General features: G+C 49.2%; 1 protein-coding gene across 6 annotated transcripts; it reads left to right on the top strand.

Moving 5' to 3' along the window:
* The first annotated feature begins 218 nt into the window (after positions 1–218).
* ST6GALNAC6 (ST6 N-acetylgalactosaminide alpha-2,6-sialyltransferase 6) lies at positions 219–17,120 on the top strand. 6 transcript variants are annotated; one of them, XM_082657548.1, is made up of 7 exons: positions 219–355; positions 1,509–1,563; positions 3,219–3,309; positions 5,280–5,459; positions 6,919–7,325; positions 14,831–14,938; positions 15,641–15,979. In XM_082657548.1, exons 2-7 carry the CDS (start codon positions 1,538–1,540, stop codon positions 15,828–15,830), a joined length of 1,002 nt encoding a protein of 333 aa, XP_082513674.1. In that variant the 5' UTR covers positions 219–355; positions 1,509–1,537; the 3' UTR covers positions 15,831–15,979. The 6 variants fall into 6 exon arrangements, with proteins under 6 accessions (XP_082513674.1, XP_082513677.1, XP_082513678.1 ...); XM_082657552.1 differs by lacking the exon at positions 219–355 and adding an exon at positions 456–694 and having other exon boundaries at positions 15,645–17,120; XM_082657547.1 differs by lacking the exon at positions 219–355 and adding an exon at positions 456–694.
* The last annotated feature ends 4,492 nt before the right edge of the window (positions 17,121–21,612 follow it).

The following is a 21,612-nucleotide window of genomic DNA, read 5'->3' on the forward strand; positions in this document are numbered from 1 at the left end:
AGAAGTGGGCCTGACCCACACTAAATGTTCTCCGGAAGACTGTTGTTATTGTCGTTGTCACTACAGGCTGCCCAGAGGCGTAAGCGAGGCGCTCGGGTGCCCCGGGCCGGGGCTCGTCCGCCCCTCACCCATCCCCGCCTGCACCGCCCAGGGGCGGGGCCCCCCGCGGCCCCCGAAGGCTCCGCCCGCCTCCCAGGCCTGAACCGGAGAGCGGCGAGCGGCGGCGCTAGGACCCGGCGGGCCTGGGCTGCAGCGGGGCCTGGGCGGCCAGAGTGGCGCGGACCCTGGCTCGTGGCTCCCGGCGCCATGTGAGGGGGCTCGGGGGTCGCGGGGAGCCGGGCGCTCCCCGGGGGAGGTGAGCTGGCGCCGCGCGGGGGCGGGCAGCGGGATGGGGGGCGCTGCCTGCGCCCCTGGTGGTGGTGGGGCCGCCAGGAGCCGCTGGGGATGGAGATTGATATGGGGGCCCCTGGGGCTCCCCTAGACCCACTCACTCTTGGCAACCGCGCCTGGAGATCCCGGTCCCCGCGCCCAAGGGCTGTCGCGGTGTTAGCGGGGCCTCCTGCCGCTGACTACCCCATTAGAGCTCGGGGACCCTGCCGCCGTCCTGCCTCCCTTCTCTTCCCAGCTGAGGCTAGAGCTCCGTACCCCCCGGAGTGCTGGAGTTGGGGGGTTCAGCGCAAGCGGGGCGCAGAGGGTGAGTCGTCCCCCTCCTAGGTGCACCCACGGTTTCGGCGCCCCCTATTTGGAATTAGGAGCCCCCCTCCCCCTTCTCCCGGGAGCTCTCCTCCCACGCGGCTCGTGGGGGCGTCCCGAGCCTGCAGGAGGACTCCCCGAGCTGGGAGAAGCAAAGCCCCCAAACAGAGGGCAGGGTGTGGCCCCATAGCCTGAGCTCACGGTTTCAGCCCTCCAGCTCGGCCCACCTTGGGGCTGAGTCCACGATCCTGGCTCAGAGCTCTGGGCTGCTGCCTCCCTAGCCTGAGCAAGTCGCTCCCAACAGTCCTGCTCTCCGGTGCTGGGCCAGGTGCTGGGAACGCACTCAGTGGCCTCTGGTCAGTTCCAGCCCTGGGGGATCCTTGAGAGAGATCCAGTCAGGCTCAGCCCTGGGCTGCTCCCTGGAAACAAGCATGGAAATAAGGCACCCCAGCAGGCTCTGGACAGCTCTGCAAGGCACTTTGCCTCTCTGAACCTCAGTCTCCTCGTCTGTGAAATGGGGATAAGAGCCCCTGCTGTGCAGAATTGCCAGGAAGATTCAGTGAGTGGGTGATGCTTAGCAAGGGCTCCACATTTATTGATATTAGAGGGAAGTTGCTGGGCCATGCATCAGAGGGCAGGGGAGTGTTTCTCTGGCAAGTTCTTGGAGAGGCAGGCCTTGAACAATGAATAACCACAAAACTCACAGCTGCTGGCACTGATCAAGCACTTTCAAATCCTGTGCTTCCGTTGCCACATCTGCTTGAATCCTCCTAACAACATTGTGAGTTACCTACTCTTATTATTCCATTTCACAGATGAGGAAACTGAGGCTCAGAGAGGTCACATGGCTTGCCCGAGGCCCCTCAGCCAGTAAGTGGTGGAACCGGGATTCGCACTTGAACATGAGTTGCTGTACTGACCATGGTCTTCTCAGAGCAGGATTGTGACGGGCCTGACCAGGGGGACAGTGGTCCTGGCTGAGGGCACTGCTCAGGCAAAGGTGGGAAAGTGGGGGGTGGGCCTGGGAACTGGAGTGCTCTAGTGTGTCTGGAGCTTGGGGCATCCAAAGGAAAGGGTAGTGAGAGGGGAGGCTCAGCTCAGAGAGGCAGCTGGAATGCTAGAGGCGTCAGGGTAGATGGGGACTGCCCAGGGATCTGGGTGACTTTTGCCTTAATGGGCTATGAATCTAAGAACAAGCCGCTCTTCCCTTCTGATGAGCCGCAGTTTCCTGATCTGTGCCGCAGGGACTGGACCCTGTGAGAGTCCGGATGAGTGTCCTAGGGGCCTCCCTGCATAGCTTTGAAGGCTGGCGGCGAAGGCTGGCTGCGGAGAAATCTGAAGCTGGGTTTGGGAGGAGGGGGCTCCCGAGGAGAGGGGGCGGGGTTGGGTGGTGGGCGGAGTTGGGTGGTGGGCGGAGTTAAGACCCAACCAATCAGGAGCGGCGTGGGGGCACCTCCTTTAGCCTGGGGTTCTCTGGCTATTCCTGGTGGCGGTGTAGGAGTAAACAGCTGCTAGGTCAGGGGGCGGAGATAGTGGCGGGAGATGGGAGGCCCCTGGAGGGAAGGACGGAGCTGGGAAGCTCCTGGGCCCCAGTTTCTCTCTCTGCGCACTCTCCTTCCCTTAGTGCCTTCTGGCCTCGAATCGGCTGGAGGTGGCTGGACACAAGTACTTACTCACTTTTGACAGGTGGGGAAATTGAGATCTGCAGAGAAGCTGCGTCGTGCGTGGATGGGCGGGGGGCGTTGGGGAGTGAGGAGCAGAGCTGAGCTTGTATGGTCCCGGACCCCACTGCGCCCCAGGGTGGGGCTGTGATTATAACCATTGGACAGATGAGTCTGAGCCCTTAACCCCCAAGATCTTATTAATGAACAAAGTCAAAGGGGAAAAAAAAGATAAGAATGAAGTCATTCAGCAGTCCTCCTGCACCCATCTCCAGGGCTCTGGAGACACAGCAGAGAATGTGAGGCCCTGTGCCAGCTGCGACCTCAGAGAGCTCTCAGCGGGGAGGTGGCACGCAGGGCACATTCCTGGCCCACCTCAGGCTGGGAGGATGAGTGGGCGTGAACAACATTGTGGAGGATGTCCTAGTCAGAGGGGCCAGTTTATGCAAGACCTGGAAGGGTATGAGTTTAGAGGAGTTTGGGGACCTACAAGGAATGTTATTCCCAGGCCTCAGGAACATAAGACAGGGTTTAGAGTAGGCGTGTGAATGGGGCTCCTGCTGGGTGGGGGGCAGGCCCCCCCAGCAAGGGAGCCAGTTTTAGGCCTGCCAGCTGCCTTCGAGCAGAGTGGGAGAGTGCACGGGCAGAGACAGAGGCAGGGCTCTGCCACCACCTGGCTGTATGACATCAGGCCGGTTCCTGCCCTTTTTGGGCCTCAGTGTCTCCACCTGCAAAATGGGTACAGCCCTGAGCCTTGAAGTCATGGGTGGGTAGGAGGGCTGGCAGGGGTGGGGAGGGTGTAGCCTAGGACCAGCTGGACTTGGGGGAAGGCACCCAGGCCATAACTCTTTCTGTGGCTTGTAGGTGTGACCCCACACCCCTGCCCCCTGGGCCACCTGCAGGACGCTGGCCCCTGCCCCTCAGCAGACGCCGGAGAGAGATGAGTAGCAACAAAGTAAGTCTCCCTTCATTTCTTGTCCCCATCTCAGCTTCTTATTTCCCTCCGTGAAATGGGCTCCTTTGGACCTGCCTCAGACCCAGGCGCTACAAGTCTCTCTTCCCTGCCGAGAAGCTGCTGATGCCTGGGAGACCCTGGTGTGAGCCCTGCTGTGGCCACTGATCTGTGTGGCCTGGGCAAGCTCCTGCCTCTCTCTGGGCCCAGGTCCACCTCTGTCCTCCTAGACTTGACTGGTCCATCTGTGGTAAAGGGCTGGCCGAGAAGGTGACTGTGGAGTGCTGTGCAGGGGGTGGGGGTGAGGAGTGAAGGTGAACGGGAGGTTGGGAGAGGGGGCAGTGGTCAGAGTCAAAAATGACATGATATTGTGAGCATCACTCTGAGGGTTTCAGGGTTCCCATGATCCATTCATTTATGCTTTCCTGAGCACCTACTATGTGCCTGGCCCTGCACACCCCTTTCCTAGCTGCACTACAGCTTTGGCAGAGCCTGGGGGTTGGGGGTGGGGTGATCTGAGTGTGTCTGGGTCCAATCCAGAAAGAGAAACCACTCAGTAATTTGAATAGAGAAAGTTTAATATAAAGAATTACTAATTTTAATTGGGCATTGGAGTAACAGGGGATTAGAACGCTACAGAATACAGGGATATTAGGTATAAGGAGCAGCTACTGGGAATTTCCAGTCGTTAGGACTTGGTGCTTCCACTTCTGGGACCCAGGTTCGATCTCTGGTTGGGGAACTAAGATCCTGAAAGCCGTGTGGCACGGCCCAAAGAAAAGGAGCTGCTACCACACCCAGGGTTGAGACCCAGGCCTTGCTGGGCTGGAGAGGGTACAGCTCTGGCCCACTGGATGGCAGAGAACTCACTGTGGGGCTGTGCTGTGGAAGTTGTCATAAATCCACCTGCTAGGCTACAGGGAAGGCTGTTCACAAGAGATAACTCCCAAGAGACACTTCAAGCATCAGATAAAACTGCTCCGGGGAGGGGAAGCTTACGTTTTTTGGGTGTTACTGGTGTCAAGTGTGCCACATGAGCGCAACTCTGGAGAAGCTGTGGTCGCAGCAGGAATCAGAGGCACTCTGCTTCAAAACTGCCTGAGGCTGGATGCTGGAGGAAGCTGCTGGCCATGGGAGAAGCCATGCGCACTGTAGAAGCAAGTGCACCAGCACCAGGCCCAAAGCCCCCAGAACCAGGAAGCAAACTCCCTTCCTCCTGACATGTCTCTCCAGCGCCCTCTACTGACAGTTTATTACGCAGTTCGCTGGCAAGGAAAAACCTGTAAAGGGCCCAGATCCGTTTTCACAGAGCAGGCAAAAAGAGTAAACCTGGAGCTGAGAAGCAGTACATTAATAACCAGCCCAGGGGGCTCAGCACAAGAAGCCAGGACTCCCGGGTCCCACCTAGCCTTGCAGACCCCAGGCAAATAAATACCAGTGGACACTTCGGATATCACTTTCCTGCCCTTTGCCATATGTTGGTGTACTGACTACCCATGCATCCTGATTCCTGACCAGATCCTTTCCCTTCAGGTTTAAATGAATGGTAAACATCTATAAAGAGTTACTGTTTGGGGGAAGACCTAGACCCTCGCGTTGGAATGTCCCACCTGTCTCCAAGCATCCTTCCAGCTGCAACTGGAAGGATCCTTCTGACCCACACTTCCAATCTCATCCAGCAAAGCCTGAGAACCTTCTGTGCTCTGGGCCCAGCCCTGGGAGCTGAGATACAGGGGGGAGCAAAGCTGACTCAGTCCCAGCCCTCAGAACTCATGGTTTAATTGAGGGGGATGGCTCTTTGAATGCAGCGTGATTGGTGCAGTGATAGGCGGTGCTCAGGGGGCTGGAGGAGGCCTTCCTGGGGGAGGTAGTGCCCGAACTGGTCTGGAATAAAGAGCAGGAATCAGCAGGCGTGGTAGGTGGCAAGGAGCCTGCCGGGCAGCTGGGCCCTCACTGGCCTCTCCCCTCTCCAGGAGCAGCGCTCAGCGGTGTTCGTGATCCTTTTTGCCCTCATCACCATCCTCATCCTCTACACCTCCAACAGTGCCAACGAAGTCTTTCATTATGGCTCCCTGCGGGGCCGTACCCGCCGGCCCGTCAACCTCAAGAAGTGGAGCATCACCGATGGCTACATCCCCATTCTCGGCAACAAGGTAGGGCAGCTGCTTTGGGAAGCTCCCTGGGAGCTGCCTGGAGACTTATCCTCCCCATTGCCCACCATCGCTGCTCCCACCTCCTTCTTCTCCTCCACCTCTTCTCTCTGCTTCCACCATCCCTCCTAAAGGAAAGGGTGAATCCCACGAGTCCAGTGCCTTCAGCCCCTTGTTGGCTGTGTGACCTCAGACAAGTACCCTGTCTCTCTCTGGGCCTCAGTTTTCTCCAAGGTCCCAGCCTTAGTGCTAATATCCTATCGTCTCCTGAGTCAGAATCCCTTTGGAAAAGTCTCTCTGGTTTTCCGTGATCGCTGTCTCTGTGTGGGAGTCTACATAGGCTTTTGGAGTAGGACACTAGGGTACTTGACAACACAACAGTAACAGTAACGGCTGCCCATTGTCAGTTGCCTGCTGTGCACTGAACACTGTGATCAGCAGTAATCCTCATACCAGCCCGGTGAGGTTAGCGTTATCTCCCTTGTGAGGCTCAGAGAGGTGAAGTCACTTGCCCAAGGCCACACAGCAAGGGAGGGGAGGAGCCAGGGAATTGCCCCAATGCCTGATGAGCTACAGCTGTGTCAAGAGGCCAACAGTCATTCTGGGGCTTCTGTTGGCCTTGGGTAACCATGAAACTCAGGTTGTGTTTCTGGAGTTCACCCTGTGGTCCTCTGAGCCCTAATGTTTTCCCTGGGGTCAGGGAGAAAATTATTGGCCTCAAGCATGGACTCCGTCTTCTAGGAGGCAGTCTCCCCAGGCCCTGCCTACCTCTCTCTCCTCCCTCACTAAAACCCTCATAAATCTCTCGGGGTCTTTGCATACAGTGTGTTGGTCCTGGGGCTCTGTGGCCATATAGACCTGGGTTCAAATCCTAGCCCTGCACTCCTCTGCTGTATGACTTTGGGGACATCCCTGCATGGCTGTTCTGTTCTTTTGTTCCTTAACTCTGCCCCCACTGAGCAGCCTTCTTTTGCTTCTCAACACACCATGGTCATCCCACATCAGAGCCTCTGGTCTTGCTGTTTCTCCTGCTTGAATACTTTCCCCTGCATGGTTCCTTTTCATCCTTCAGGTGTCAGCTCAGAGAGGCCTCCCCAGGTGACTTTTCTAGGGCAGCTCTCACTCCTGCCACTCTTGATCCCCTGCCCCCATTTTATTTCCTTCCCAGCGTGTTTAACTTACCACCTGGCATTATTTTATCGTTTACTTGTACACCGTGTCTCCCCAACCGTGAGCTTCTTGAAGCCAGGAGTGGGGTCTCTTTTGTTCATTGTTCTGTCCCTTGTACTTGGCCATTAGCCAGCTTGCTATAAAGATTTGTTGAATGTTGCATAAATGGGCCTCAGTCTCCCTGTCTTTAAAATGAACATCATAATTCCTGCTTCCTGGAGGCCTGGATGTACGGAGCACAGTGCCTGGCACTGAGTGGTCATAACAGTGTTGGCTTTCCTTACCCCCCCAGACTCTGCCCTCCCGGTGCCACCAGTGTGTGATTGTCACCAGCTCCAGCCACCTGCTGGGCACCAAGCTGGGCCCTGAGATCGAGCGGGCCGAGTGCACAATCCGCATGAATGACGCACCCACCACGGGCTACTCAGCCGACGTGGGCAACAAGACCACCTTCCGCGTAGTGGCCCATTCCAGCGTATTCCGTGTGCTGCGGAGGCCCCAGGAGTTCGTCAACCGGACCCCTGAAACCGTGTTCATCTTCTGGGGTCCCCCAAACAAGATGCAGAAGCCCCAGGGCAGCCTCGTGCGCGTCATCCAGCGGGCAGGCCTGGCGTTCCCCAATATGGAGGCTTACGCCGTCTCTCTTGGCCGCATGCGCCAGTTTGATGACCTCTTCCGGAGTGAGACAGGCAAGGACAGGTACCAACCTCCTGCCCGCTCCCTCTGGCCAGTCCTGTGCTCCCTCTCAGCACGCTCCGCCCAGAGGGCCTTTTGCTCCCAGCATGCACTGCTGTGAGGGTGTGGTCACTTCTTGCCACCTTGTGGTCAGGTTTCCTAGGGGAGTTGGCTTCATGTCCAGCTCTTAGCATGAGTCATTTCCAACACGCTCTGCATGGCCTCGTCTCCCCCGGGATGCGTGAATGGCTCTGAGAGACTAGGGCTCCCAGCATGCTCTACTCTAAGGTTGCACAGTCACTCCTAGCATCTTTCTAGGAGAGCTGCCCCATAGCATGCCTCATGGAAAGTGTTGACCATACCCAGCACATCTTACTTTAAGCACACTGTTGTTCTCAGCATGCTCTGTTCTAAGGCTACATCACCCTCAGTATGCCCTTCTCTGACTAATCTCCCTAGAAAAGCTAAGCCAGTGCTATCCAATAGAAACATCATGCAAGCCACACACGTAATTAAAATTTTTATAGTAGCCACATTTAAAAAGTAAAAAGAAACAAGTGAAATTAAATTCAATATATTTTTACTTAACTCAATATGTCCAACATATAGATGCTGTAAGTATTTTGTTTTATTTATATCTAAATATTTAAAAATTTTTGGAGATATTGTAAATAGCATTAAAAAATTTTTTTTTTGGTTTCCCATTATTCATTGCTAGTATATAGAAATATGATAGATTTTTGTGTGTTGACCTTATATCCTGTAATCCTACTAAACTTACTTATTGGTTCTGGGAGACTTTTGTAGATTCTTTGGGATTTTCTGTGCAAATGATCATGATGTAAGGACATGCAAATAAGGACAGTTATTTTTTCCTTTCCAATCTACATGCCCTCATTTCTTTTTCTTGCCTTATTGCACTGGCTAGTACTTTCAGTATAACATTGAATTGTATTGGAAGTGGTGAGAGTAGACATCCTTGCCTTGGTTTCAGGCTTAGGGCGAAAGTGTTTAGTCTTTCATCATTGAATATGATGTTGGCTGTAGGTTTTTGAAGCTATGGGTTGAGGAAGTTATTAGGTTGAGGAAGTTCCCTTCTCTCACTGGTTTGCTAAGAGTTTTTTTTAATCATTCCTGGATATTGAATTTATCAAATGTTTTTCTGCATCAATTGATATTGCATGGTTTTTCTTTTTGACTTTTATTTTTTATACAGCAGGTTCTTATTAGTTATATATTTTATACATATTAGTGTATATATGTCAATCCCAATCTCCCAGTTCATCCCACCACCCCTGCCGCTTTCCCCCTTTGGTGTCCATATGTTTGTTCTGTACATCTGTGTCTCTATTTCTGCCCTGCAAACTGGTTCATCTGTACCATTTTTCTAGGTTCTACATATATGCATTAATATACGATATTTGTTTTTCTCTGTCTGACTTACTTCACTCTGTATGACAGTCTCTAGATCCATGCACATCTCTACAAATGACCCAATTTCATTCCTTTATATGGCTGAGTAATATTCCATTGTATATACCACATCTTCTTTATCCATTTGTCTGTTGATGAGCATTTAGGTTGCTTCCATGACCTGGCTATTGTAAATAGTGTTGCTATGAACATTGGGGTGCATGTGGCTTTTTGAATTATGGTTTTCTCTGGGTATATGCCCAGTAGTGGGGTTGCTGGGTCATATGGTAATTCTATTTTTAGTTTTTTAAGGAACCTCCATACCGTTCCCCATAGTGGCTGTATCAATTTACATTCCCACCAACAGTGCAAGAGGGTTCCGTTTTCTCCACACCCTCTTCAGCATTTGTTGTTTGTAGATTTTCTGATGAAGCCCATTCTAACTGGTGTTGAGGTGATACCTCATTGTAGTTTTGATTTGCATTTCTCTAATAATTAGTGATGTTGAACAGCTTTTCATGTGCTTCTTGGCCATCTGTATGTCTTCTTTGGAGAAATGTCTATTTAGGTCTTCTGCCCATTTTTTGATGGGGTTGTTTGTTTTTTAATATTGAGCTGCATGAGCTGTTTATATACTTTGGAGATTAATCCTTTGTCTGTTGATTCGTTTGCAAATATTTTCTCCCATTCTGAGGGTTGTCTTTTCATCTTGATTATAGTTTCCTTTGCTTTGCAAAAGCTTTTACGTTTCATTAGGTCCCACTTGTTTATTTTTGTTTTTATTTCCATTACTCTAGGAGGTGGATCAAAAAAGATCTTGCTGTGATTTATGACAAAAAGTGTTCTTCCTATGTTTTCTTCTAAGAGTTTTATAGTGTCCGGTCTTACATTTAGGTCTCTAATCCATTTTGAGTTTATTTTTGTGTATGGTGTTAGGTAGTGTTCTAATTTCATTCTTTTACATGTAGCTGTCCAGTTTTCCCAGCACCACTTATTGAAGAGGCTGTCTTTTCTCCATTGTATATGCTTGCCTCCTTTATGAAAGATAAGGTGACCATATGTGCGTGGGTTTATCTCTGAGCTTTCTGTCCTGTTCCACTGATCTATATTTCTCGTTTTGTGCCAGTGCCATATTGTCTGGATTACTGTAGCTTTGTAGTATAGTCTGAAGTCAGAGAGTCTGATTCCTCTAGCTCCGTTTTTTTCCCTCAAGACTGCTTTGGCTATTCGGGGTCTTTTGTGTCTCCATACAAATTTTAAGATTTTTTTGTTCTAGTTCAGTAAAAAATGCACTGGTAATTTGATAGGGATTGCATTGAATCTGTAGATTGCTTTGGGTAGTATAGTCATTTTCACAATATTGATTCTTCCAATCCAAGAACATGGTATATCTCTCCATCTGTTTGTATTATCTCTGATTTCTTTCATCAGAATCTTATAGTTTTCTGAGTACAGGTCTTTTACCTCCTTAGGTAGGTTTATTCCTAGTATTTATTCTTTTTGTTGCAGTGGTGAATGGGATTGTTTTCTTAATTTCTCTTTCTGATCTTTTGTTGTTAATGTATAGGAATGCAAGAGATTTCTGTGTATTAATTTTGTATCCTGCAACTTTACCAAATTCATTGATTAGCTCTAGTAGATTTCTGGTGGCATTTTTAGGATTCTGTATGTATAGTATCATGTCATTTGCAAACAGTGACAGTTTTACTTCTTCTTTTCCGATTTGTATTTCTTTTTCTTCTCTGATTGCCGTGGCTAGGACTTCCAAAACTATGTTGAATCATAGTGGTGAGAGTGGACATCCTTGTCTCGTTCCTGATCTTAGAGGAAATGCTTTCAGTTTTTCACCATTGAGGATGATGTTTGCTGTGGGTTTGTCGTCTATGGCCTTTATTATGTTGAGGTAGATTCCCTCTATGCCCACCTTCTGGAGAGTTTTTATCATAAATGGGTGTTGAATTTTGTCAAAAGCTTTTTCTGCATCTATTGAGATGATCATATGGTTTGTATTCTTCATTTGTTAATATGGTGTATCACATTGATTGATTTGCATATATTGAAGAATCCTTGCATCCCTGGGATAAATCCCACTTGATCATGGTGTATGATCCTTTTAATGTGTCGTTGGATTCTGTTTGCTAGTATTTTGTTGAGGATTTTTGCACATATATTCATCAGTGATATTGGTCTGTAATTTCCTTTTTTTGTAGCATCTTTGTCTGGTTTTGGTATCAGGGTGATGGTGGCCTCATAGAATGAGTTTGGGAGTGTTCCTTCCTCTGCAGTATTTTGGAAGACTTTGAGAAGGATGGGTGTTAGCTCTTCTGTAAATGTTTGATAGAATTCACCTGTGAAGCCATCTGGTCCTGGAATTTTGTTTGATGGAAGATTTTTAATCACAGTTTCAATTTCATTACTTGTGATTGGTCTGTTCATATTTTCTATTTCTTCCCGGTTCAGTCTTGGCAGGTTGTGCATTTCTAAGAATTTGTCCATTTCTTCCAGGTTGTCCATTTCATTAGCACAGAGTTGCTTGTAGTAGTCTCTTAGGATGCCTTGTATTTCTGCGGTGTCTGTTGTAACTTCTCCTTTTTCATTTCTAACTTTATTGATTTGAGTCCTCTGCCTCTTTTTCTTGATGAGTCTGGCTAAAGGTTTATCAATTTTGTTTATCCTCTCAGAGAACCAGCTTTTAGTTTTATTGATCTTTGCTACTGTTTTCCTTGTTTCTATTTCATTTATTTCTGCTCTGATCTTTATTATTTCTTTCCTTCTACTAACTTTGGGTTTTGTTTGTTCTTCTTTCTCTAGTTCCTTTAGGTGTAAGTTTAGATTGTTTATTTGAGGTTTTTCTTGTTTCTTGAGGTAGGCTTGTATCACTATAAACTTCCCTCTTAGAACTGCTTTTGCTGCATCCCATAGGTTTTCGATCATCATGTTTTCATTGTAATTTGTCTCTAGGTATTTTTTGATTTCCTCTTTGATTTCTTCAGCGATCTCTTGGTTATTTAATAACATATTGTTTAGCCTCCATGTGTTTGTGTTTTTTACGTTTTTTTCCCTGTAATTGGTTTCTAATCTCATAGCGTTGTGGTTAGAAAAGATGCTTGATATGATTTCAATTTTCTTAAATTTACTGAGGCTTGATTTGTGACCCAAGATGTGATTTATCCTGGAGAATCTTCCATGGGCACTTGAGAAGAAAGTGTAATCTGTTGTTTTTGGTTGGAATGGCCTATAAATATCAATTAAATCTATCTGGTCTATTGTGTCATTTACAGCTTCTGTTTCCTTATTTATTTTCATTTTGGATGATCTGTCCATTGGTGTAAGTGAGGTGTTAAAGTCCCCCACTATTATTGTGTTACTGTCGATTTCCTCTTTTATAGCTGTTAGCAGTTGCCTTATGTATTGAGGTGCTCCTATGTTGGGTGCATATATATTTATAATTATTATATCTTCTTCTTGGATTGAGCCCTTGATCATTATGTAGTGTCCTTCCTTGTCTCTTGTAACATTCTTTATTTTAAAGTCTATTTTATCTGATATTAGTATTGCTACTCCAGCTTTCTTTTGATTTCCATTTGCATGGAATATCTTTTTCCATCCCCTCACTTTCAGTCTGTATGTGTCCCTAGGTCTGAAGTGGGTCTCTTGTAGACAGTATATGTATGGGTCTTGTTTTTGTATCCATTCAGTGAGCCTGTGTCTTTTGGTTGGAGCATTTAATCCATTCACGTCTAAGGTAATTATAGATATGTATGTTCCTATTACCATTTTCTTAATTGTTATGGGTTTGTTTTTGTAGGTCCTTTTCTTCTCTTGTGTTTCCCACTTAGAGAAGTTCCTTTAGCATTTGTTGTAGAGCTAGTTTGGTGGTGCTGAATTCTCTTAGCTTTTGCTTGTCTGTAAAGCTTTTGATTTCTCCATCGAATCTGAATGAGATCCTTGCCTGGTAGAGTAATCTTGGTTGTAGGTTCTTCCCTTTCATCACTTTAAATATATCGTGCCACCCCCTTCTGGCTTGTATAGTTTCTGATGAGAAATCAGCTGTTAACCTTATGGGAGTTCCCTCGTATGTTGTCATTTTTCCCTTGTTGCTTTCAATAATTTTTCTTTGTCTTTAATTTTTGTCAATTTGATTACTATGTGTCTCAGCATGTTTCTCCTTGGGTTTATCCTGCTTGGGACTCCCTGCGCTTCCTAGACTTGGGTGGCTATTTCCTTTCCCATGTTAAGGAAGTTTTTGACTATAATCTCTTCAAATATTTTCTTGGGTCCTTTCTCTCTCTCTTCTCCTTCTGGGACCCCTATAATGCGAACGTTGTTGCGTTTAATGTTGTCCCAGAGGTCTCTTAGGCTGTCTTCATTTCTTTTCATTCTTTTTTCTTTATTCTGTTCCGTGGCAGTGAATTCCACCATTCTGTTTTCCAGGTCACTTATCCGTTCTTCCGCCTCAGTTATTCTGCTATTGATTCCTTCTAGTGTATTTTTCATTTCAGTTATTGTATTGTTCATCTCTGTTTGTTTGTTCTTTAATTCTTCTAGGTGTTCGTTCTTTAATTCTTCTAGGTCTTTGTTAAACGTTTCTTGCATCTTCTCGATCTTTGCCTCCATTCTTTTTCCAAGGTAGTGGATCATCTTCACTACCATTATTCTGAATTCTTTTGCTGGAAAGTTGCCTATCTCCACTTCATTTAGTTGTTTTTCTGGGATTTTATCTTGTTCCTTCATCTGGTACAAAGTCCTCTGCCTTTTCATTTTGGCTGTCTTTCTGTGAATGTGGTTTTCCTTCCACAGGCTGGAGAATTGTCTCACATGGTTTTTCTTAAGATTATTAATCTGATGGATTATATTGATTGATTTTTGTATGTTGAATCAGCTTTGCATTCTGGAATAAACTCCACTTGGTTGTGGGTGTCTTATTCTTTTTATATATTGCTAGACATGATTTGCAGTATTTTGTTGAGATTTTTGTATCTATGTTCATGAGAGATACTGGTCTGTAGTTTATTTTGTATGTCTTTGCCTGGTTTTGGTATCATGGTAATGTTGGCCTCAGAAAGTGAATTGGAAATATTTTCTCTTCTATTTTCTGGAAGAGATTGTGTAGAATTGGTTTTATTTCTTCTTTAAATGTTTGGTAGAATTCACCAGTGAAACTGTTGGCCTGGAGAGTTCTTTTTCAGAAGATTTTAAACTATGAATTCAATTTCTTTAAGAGTTATAGGATATTCAGGTTATCTATTTCACCTTGAGTGAGTTTTGGTAGTTTGTGGTTTTCAAGGAATTGGCTCATTTCATCTAAATTGTCAAATTCATGTATGTCTTTTTTTGCGGTTTTCTTATTATTCTTTTAATGTCTTCAGGGTCTATGATGATATCCTCTTTTTTTATTCTTGATATTGGTAATTTGTGTCTTTTCTCCCTTCTTTGTCAGTCTTGTGAGAGGTTTATTTTCTTTTAAACTTTTCAAACAACCACGCTCAATCAAATATATCCAAAATATTTTCAGTTCAACATGTAATCAGTATCAAAAACGATCAGTGACATATTCTACATTCTTCTTTTCATACCATCTAAGGAATCAAGTGTGTATTTTACACTGACTGCACATCTTAACCACATGTCAAGTGTTCACGTGTGCCCGCACGTGGCTAGCGACTGCTGTAGTGGGCACACAGCCTGAGGTTCTTGGTTACTTTTTCCATGCCTTGCTCTGAACTTGTGGTCACTTCCGGCATCACCTTCTCTGTTTAGTCTCCCCTTAGGAGTTTTCTCCTAGCATGTACATAACTGCTTCTACCTACCATGCTCTGTGATCATGGTTATTCCCAGCCTGCCCAGGTGTGACCAGTCTCCCCAGGAGTTAATTCCCAGCATGCTGTGTTCCTATTCCTCCCCTCAAAGGAGCAGACCCCACACCCCTCATCTCTGTCCAGACAGCTTGCCCTCTGCCAGCTTGCCCGTGCTGCCACAGCAGGGCTGGACAGGGGGTGACTGAAGTGGGGGGAAGGCCCCATGAGTGGGTGGGGGGAGTTCTGGAAAACCCTGTGTGGGTTGACCCTTCCTCCCTGCCTGCATGCCCCCTCATCGTGACCCCTCTCTGCCCCCAGGGAAAAGTCCCACTCGTGGTTGAGCACAGGCTGGTTCACCATGGTGATTGCGGTGGAGTTGTGTGACCATGTGCACGTCTATGGCATGGTCCCCCCCGACTACTGCAGGTGAGCACCCCCAGGGCGATGCCCAGCCATTGGCCGCAGGGTGGAGCTGGGGTCCCAGAAACCTTGGCTGGGGTGCCTTCAAGGGCCTCTATTTTATAGAATTCAAACTGCTCTGCCGAGATCTAGGCTCTTTAGAGCCACCCCAGGAGCCTCAATCCCAAGCTTAGCCAGAGTCCAGAATTTGTATATTGATAATAACCATTTTTGTTATTACTATATGAAAAGCCCAGCAGGGGACAGCTGTTTTTTACCAAGTGCTGACCGTGTACCAAGCATGGCTTTTTATTATCTCATTTACTCCTTATAGTGACCCTAAGGGATAAGTGCACTATTCTTCTCATTTCATAGATAGAAAAACTGAGCAGGACGTTTTGTGAGTGCCCTCAGTTCCCACGAACAGTAAGGGGTGGGGGCCAGGCTCCAGAGCCCACAGTCCTTACCACTACCCCATATTGCCACCCTCTTGGGGAAAGGAAAAGTTTCCACTGCATTTTAAAAAAAAAAAAAAAAAAAAAAAGGAAAAAAAAGTTTGAGAGTCACACACCTAGTCCATCCTACACCCATTTCACAGATGGGGAAACTGAGGCCCAGGGAGGGGCAGGGATTTCCCCCACTGAGGCCCTATAGCAGGTCAGGGGCTGGAAAGGGCAGGGTCCTGCTGGTGCCCACCTTGCCCTTATGGCCCCATCTGCTCTGCCCCAGCCAGCGGCCCCGCCTGCAGCGCATGCCCTACCACTACTATGAGCCCAAGGGGCCGGACGAGTGTGTCACCTACATCCAGAATGAGCACAGCCGCAAGGGCAACCACCACCGCTTCATCACGGAAAAGAGGGTCTTCTCGTCCTGGGCGCAGCTGTACGGAATCACCTTCTCCCACCCCTCCTGGACCTAGGCCACCCTGCCTGTGGGACTCTCACAAGGGACACAGGAGAAGTGGGTCTCCGCCCAGCCGCTCGACCAAGGGCCATCGTCTGGCTAATCAAGGCTGGTCAGAGTGTCTTCTGGCCATTCCGGCCTTGAAGAGGATATAATCTCCAGCCGTTCAGGGCCTGGGGGTATCTCTTGGCCAATCAGGGATTTGGGCTTCTATGTGGTTAATCGGGTGTCGAGGGTATTTCTTGTCCAGTCAGGGTCTGAGCATAGTCAGTCAGGGTATTTCTGAGTAATCCGAGGCTAATGTCGTGTCGTTTCCCATGAGGCCTTTGTTCAGAGTCTCAGGATGGACTCTAAGTCACTTCCTATTGGTTGGGGCAGTGGGGTCCTGTCCCAAGGAGCTGGGAACTCGTGTCGTCCCCTCACTCCCCAGAGCCAGAAAGAGGTTGTGTGGCGGTGGAAGCTGTATGGAGCCCAGGCAGGGGCATCTGTGGGATTCGGGGGGTTCCAGGCGTGGGAGGCAGGTGTCCGGGTCTTGGCTCTGCCGTGAGTGGCCTTGGACAGACCCCTTGCCCCCTCTCTGGGCATCCTTCTGCCTGTGTCAGGTTCTAGAGTCTGAGAACCCTCCCACCTCCTCCAACGACCACCTTGGGTCTGTCCTCTGTCAAGATTGGACCTCACCAGCCACCACCCCTTGCCGGGGGGCTCAGTTCTCTGAGAGTCTGAGGTTCCCTTCCCCACCTCCTCCTGGAAACTTGAGGATGTTTTTGCGCAAACTCTCCCAGGCTTTGGGGAACTCTGGAAAGAAGGGACAAGCCTTCAGCTGTTTTCCTAGCCCTTCCACCCAGCTGCCATTAGCGTGGCTCTTAAAGAGCCAGGCCCCCTTTTCTGCCATCCAGCAGTGAGGTTTTCCACCTGTTGGAGGAGCCCTTGGGGCTGAGAGAGGGGGGATCCCAGCCCAACTGAGGTTTCCTGCAGCCCCTTTGTCTACAGCTGCTGGAGTAGTCCAAGGGTCTCCCCTGGCTGGGCCTGGGAAGGCCCTAGGGGGCTGGGAGCTGTTGCCTGTGTTCTGTCCCCTCTCTCTCCATCAGGCACTTTATTGCTGGACTTCAGTGGGGTGGGTTTAATCCCTGCTCTTCTGGAGTCTTGAAGAGAAGACTGGAGGAGGCTGTGCAATGGGTCGAGTCAGGTGGAGGAGACGGAGACCCGCAGTGAGCCATTGCACACTGGGGCAAGGGGTGGGGGCCGGCGACTACCCTAGACTTGGTTTTGTAATGATTTGTACAGGAATAAACACACCTAAGCTCCGGCTGCGTTTCCTGTGTTCTGGATTCGAGCTCCGCTTTCTCTGGCCCTGCACTTCGGGCCCCGTCGGGACGGTGCCCACACTGTCCGTGCTGGACGCCCACACACAAGCAGGATGTCCAGCTTTGTCAGCTGGCCAATGAGTCATGCATTTCACAGCTTGGGTGGAGACCTGGCAGCCCTGGGGGCTGGAGGTACGTGGGCTTCCGGAGCCAAGCCCACCTGGCTCTTCCAGTCTGGCCTCCCCTTGCCTGTGTGACCTTGAGCAAGTCACTGCCCCTCTCAGAGCCCCAGTTCCCTCTTGGTTGAGACCAGACACTGCTCTCAAGGAGCTCAGGATAGAGGGAGGGGAGGGGCCCCACGACAGGTTCAGGGCAGTAAGGGCCACACAGAGCAACACAGGGCGCCGCGAGCATAGCTTTGGAGGAGGTGACGTTCTTCCAGAGGAAGATTCCTGCAGAGGTTTTGGGGAAGAGCTTCCAGCAGGAAGAGAAGGGGGCCGGGAGAGGACATTTCTGTCACAGAAGCATCTGTGGGGGACGGGATGGAGGAGCCCAGAGCAGAGGGTTGAAGGGGAGAGGCAGGTGATGGGGTCAGAGGTTGGCTGCAGGGGGGTGTTGCTGAGGGCAGGGAGCTGAAGACCCTTCAGGCCCTGGCAGGAGGGAGCCAGGCAGGGCTGCAGCCCTGGGCCAGGCGGCGTGTGAACTGTGGATCCCTCACTGCTGCCTCTGTCCTCTCAGCTAAAGGGCTTGTTCACTCCAGGTTGGCAAGAGCAAGCGGGTCCGTGACTCGGGGAGATTACAACCTGTTTAGGAAGATAAGATGCCCTTGGGAGCGGAGACCTAACAAAGGGTGACTGTGAGACAAGGGCAGGTGGCCTGCTGGAGATGGAAAAGAGCTCTCCTGGGCACTGGGCCAGCGGGATGGGGGCCACGGAGCTGGCCAGTGGGAATGGCCCCTGCATTTGTCTCAGTTCATGTATACATTGGCTCAATAGGTGGCCACGTGCCATGCGCTGTGTTAGGTGCGATTGATGAGGGAGCGGATGTCAGGTGGGAAGAAGGGCCTGAATGGAAGCCTAGTGGGAGGACCCACGGCCTCGCTCAGTAGGCAGCGGGGCCGCAGAAGGAGGGAACAGTGGAAGATGAGACCACCTGGAGCCAGATGGCAGAAGGCTGTGAATGCCAGTCCGAGGCGGGGCAAAGCCTCTATCTTTCCTGCTAGGAGAGGCCATCCTTGCTCCGACAGCAGCACGATAGGCAGGAGGCTGGGAGGTGGCAGGGTCTAGGCCTGGGGCAACCAGACAGTATCCGAGGGATGAGACTCCTGGCAAAGTCATTATGTGGGGAGCCTAGGGCCCTGCATGGGAAGGGGATATGGGGATACGACACACTTCCAGCCCCACGCAAAGGCTTCTGGGAATCTGGGTCCAGGCAGAGGTTTCTAGGGGGAATTTCTCCCAGAATGCTGTGGCTCTCCTGTCTCCCCACTGGTGGGCATGAAGGGGAGGTCAGCAGGAGGGAGTCAAGAGGGGCCGGTTGCTGGGAGTGGACCCTAGGAAAGCTCGGTTCAGCGTCAGCAGGTAGGACTTTGATGGAGGATGATGAGGGCAGGAGGTCCAGGGTCTAGTCCTCAACCCTACATGCTCTCACCGCCTCAGATGGGACCCATCCGAGACCGCTCCACTCATGGCCAAAGTTAACTTCCTGAAGACACCTCATCACGGCCAGCTTTTCTCTGAAAACTTCACTGGCTTCCCACTGTGGTCAGGACCAAATCCACCTCCTAGTTTGGGGTTCAGGGCCCTCCCGTGAACTCTTTTACCCAGTTACCCCTGTGAGGCCCCTACCCCCCACTCCTCCTTGGGCGAGGGGGCATCTCCCACCAGCTGCAAACCCCACATGTGCTGCCCGAGGCAGCCACTCCAGCTGTTTCCTGCGGATGCTTTGCGGTCCAGCCAGGCCCGCCCAGGGCAGCCCCACACCTGCGCCCCATGTGCTGGACACATGGATCCAGCTGTGCACCTCAGAGAGTGGCCACCCTAGATATATCCCCCGATGCTGGCTCATTGGAATGCTTTATTAGCTAGAATATTTTTAAATGTTTTTTAAGACTTGCTTTCATTTTGTATGGTTATGTTTTAGGTATTTTTTTATATTTTAAAATAACTTGAACTATACAAACACTGTAAGATGGAAAACGATGGTATCACCCAGTCCTATTCCCTGTTGACAGTTTAGGGTTCAATCTTCCAGATTTTTCTTCCGTGTACTTTTTTTTCTTTCCCTCTCTCCCTTCCTTGCTTTTCTCCTTCCCTACTTCTCTCCTTCCTTCCTGCCTCCCTCCCTTCCCCTCTCCCTTTTTTTCTTTCTTAAGATTGTAGCCGGGAAAAAAATCCCGAAACTTTAATATCCCAGCCTTGGTGGAAAATCCATAGGTCATGCGTAAATGAAATAATTAAAACAGGTACTTAAAATATTTTTTGTTTAGTTTGTAAGATTTTTAAGGTTTTTTTATTGTGGAAAAAAAGCACGTAAGATTTACCACTTACCCATTTTTAAGTATACAGTTCAGTAGTATTAAGATTTTTTACACTGTTGTGAAACAGACCCCCAGAAATTTTTCATCTTGCCTCTCTGAAATTCTCCCTTTCCCCTCAGCACGTGGTAACTATCATTCTACTTTCTGTTTCTATGAATTTGACTGCTTTAGATACTTTGTATAAGTAGAGTCATACAATATTTGTCTTTTTGTGACTGGCTCATTTCCCTTAGCATCATGTCCTCAAGGTACATCTATAGATGCTTGTTGTATTTAAAAAAAAAAAAAAAAAGCATGGAGAAGCCTTTAAGTAAGAAGTGAAAGTCCTACCCCCACCCAGGCGATCCTGTGCACACAACTGCTCTCTCAGTTCTGCTGTAGTTCATCAACTTTAAGATACCGTTGATTTGATTATAAGACAAAACGATTTCAGAGATTTTTGTTTTGTTTTATAAATTTATTTATTTGTTTGTTTTTATTTTTGGCCGTGTTGGGTCTTCATTGTGGTGCGCGGGCTTCTCATTGTCGTGGCTTCTCTTGTTGCGGAGCACGGGCTCTAGGCGCACGGGCTTCAGTAGTTGTGGCACACGGGCTCAGTAGTTGTGGCCATGGGCTTAGTTGCTCTGCGGCATGTGGGATCTTCCCGGACCAGGGCTCGAACCCTTGTCCCCTGCATTGGCAGGCGGATTCTTAACCACTGCACCACCAGGGAAGCCTGATTTCAGAGATGTTAAAATGCAAAAAAAAAAAATTTAGGGATAGATTTTACACACATGTGCACATACACATCCGCATGTTTAGAATTGTTTTCATGAAGGTGGGATAAGATCAGGGCTATTGGGCCTTTTGCCTCTTTCTCTTGCCCCACCAGCTACACAGACCTCCAGCTTCCTTTCTCCAGCTGACTCTAGGGCAGTTGCCATCTCCCCAGCCTGACTGTCTGTGCCACTGTCCCTCCCGTCAGTCAGTCTCCACTGGCACTAGAGAACATCCTGTACACGTTTTGCACCCACTTGTGGGATTCCTAAGAATAGAAAGACACATTTGAAAGTTTGATTGACATCATCAATTTGCTTTCCCCATCATCAATTTGCCAGTTCACACAACCACCTACAGCTTTCGAGAGGGCCTTTCAAACAATTTCTAAGGCAGACCCTCTGACCCACTACTCACCCCTCCCACAAATGGCGAAACTAAAATCCCAACGAATAAGAACCTTGTCTGACGTCACAGGTGGCCGTGCTGGGATCAGGCCCAGGCCTCCTGGAGTCCAGGTTGCTGTTGTTGCTAAGAAACCACCCATCTAAGGTGGTCTCACCCTTCTGATAGTCTCATCCTCTTGCTTAAACACCTTCCATGGCTCTTTTGTGCCTGCAAGACAAATTCCAAATTCAACCCACTCCATCTGGGGCTGCTGCCTTCAAGGTCGTGATGTGGTCTAGTGGTCAAGTGCCTGAGTTCTGAAGATGCAGGGTCCTAGGCTCTCATCTCTGTTCTGCTACATCACTGGGCACCTATTGCTGTGTCCCGGTCTCATGCAAAATGCTGGGTAAATACATCACTCTCTACCTGGGAACCCCAGGCAAGTTCTGTTACAACTGTGACCCTCACTTTCCTTCTCTGTGTTTAAGGATTGACAGACATGGTCTGAGTCCAGTGCCTGGCACCTGGTGCCCACTGAGTCTCATTAATGGGAGCTGTTCTTTTTTATCAGGATTGTCAGTCCCCCATCTGGGTGCCCTCAGCATTCTGAATGACCCACATCCTCACACAGCCTCACTGGGAGCTGCCTGGCAGCCGCATGGGAGCAGGGCTGGGTTTTTTTTTATAATCTACACGACCACCGCCTCGGAGATGGGTATGTGGGTGGTCTTTGGAGTCCCGGGAAGTTACTGTCCCAGAGGAGCTCTTGGGTCCCTTCCAACAGAGGAGGAGTTCCAGGTGGGTCTTGGCCC

Source organism: Grampus griseus (genome assembly GCF_964374135.1).
Source record: "Grampus griseus genome assembly, chromosome: 6".
In the NCBI taxonomy this organism is placed as follows: domain Eukaryota; kingdom Metazoa; phylum Chordata; class Mammalia; order Artiodactyla; family Delphinidae; genus Grampus; species Grampus griseus.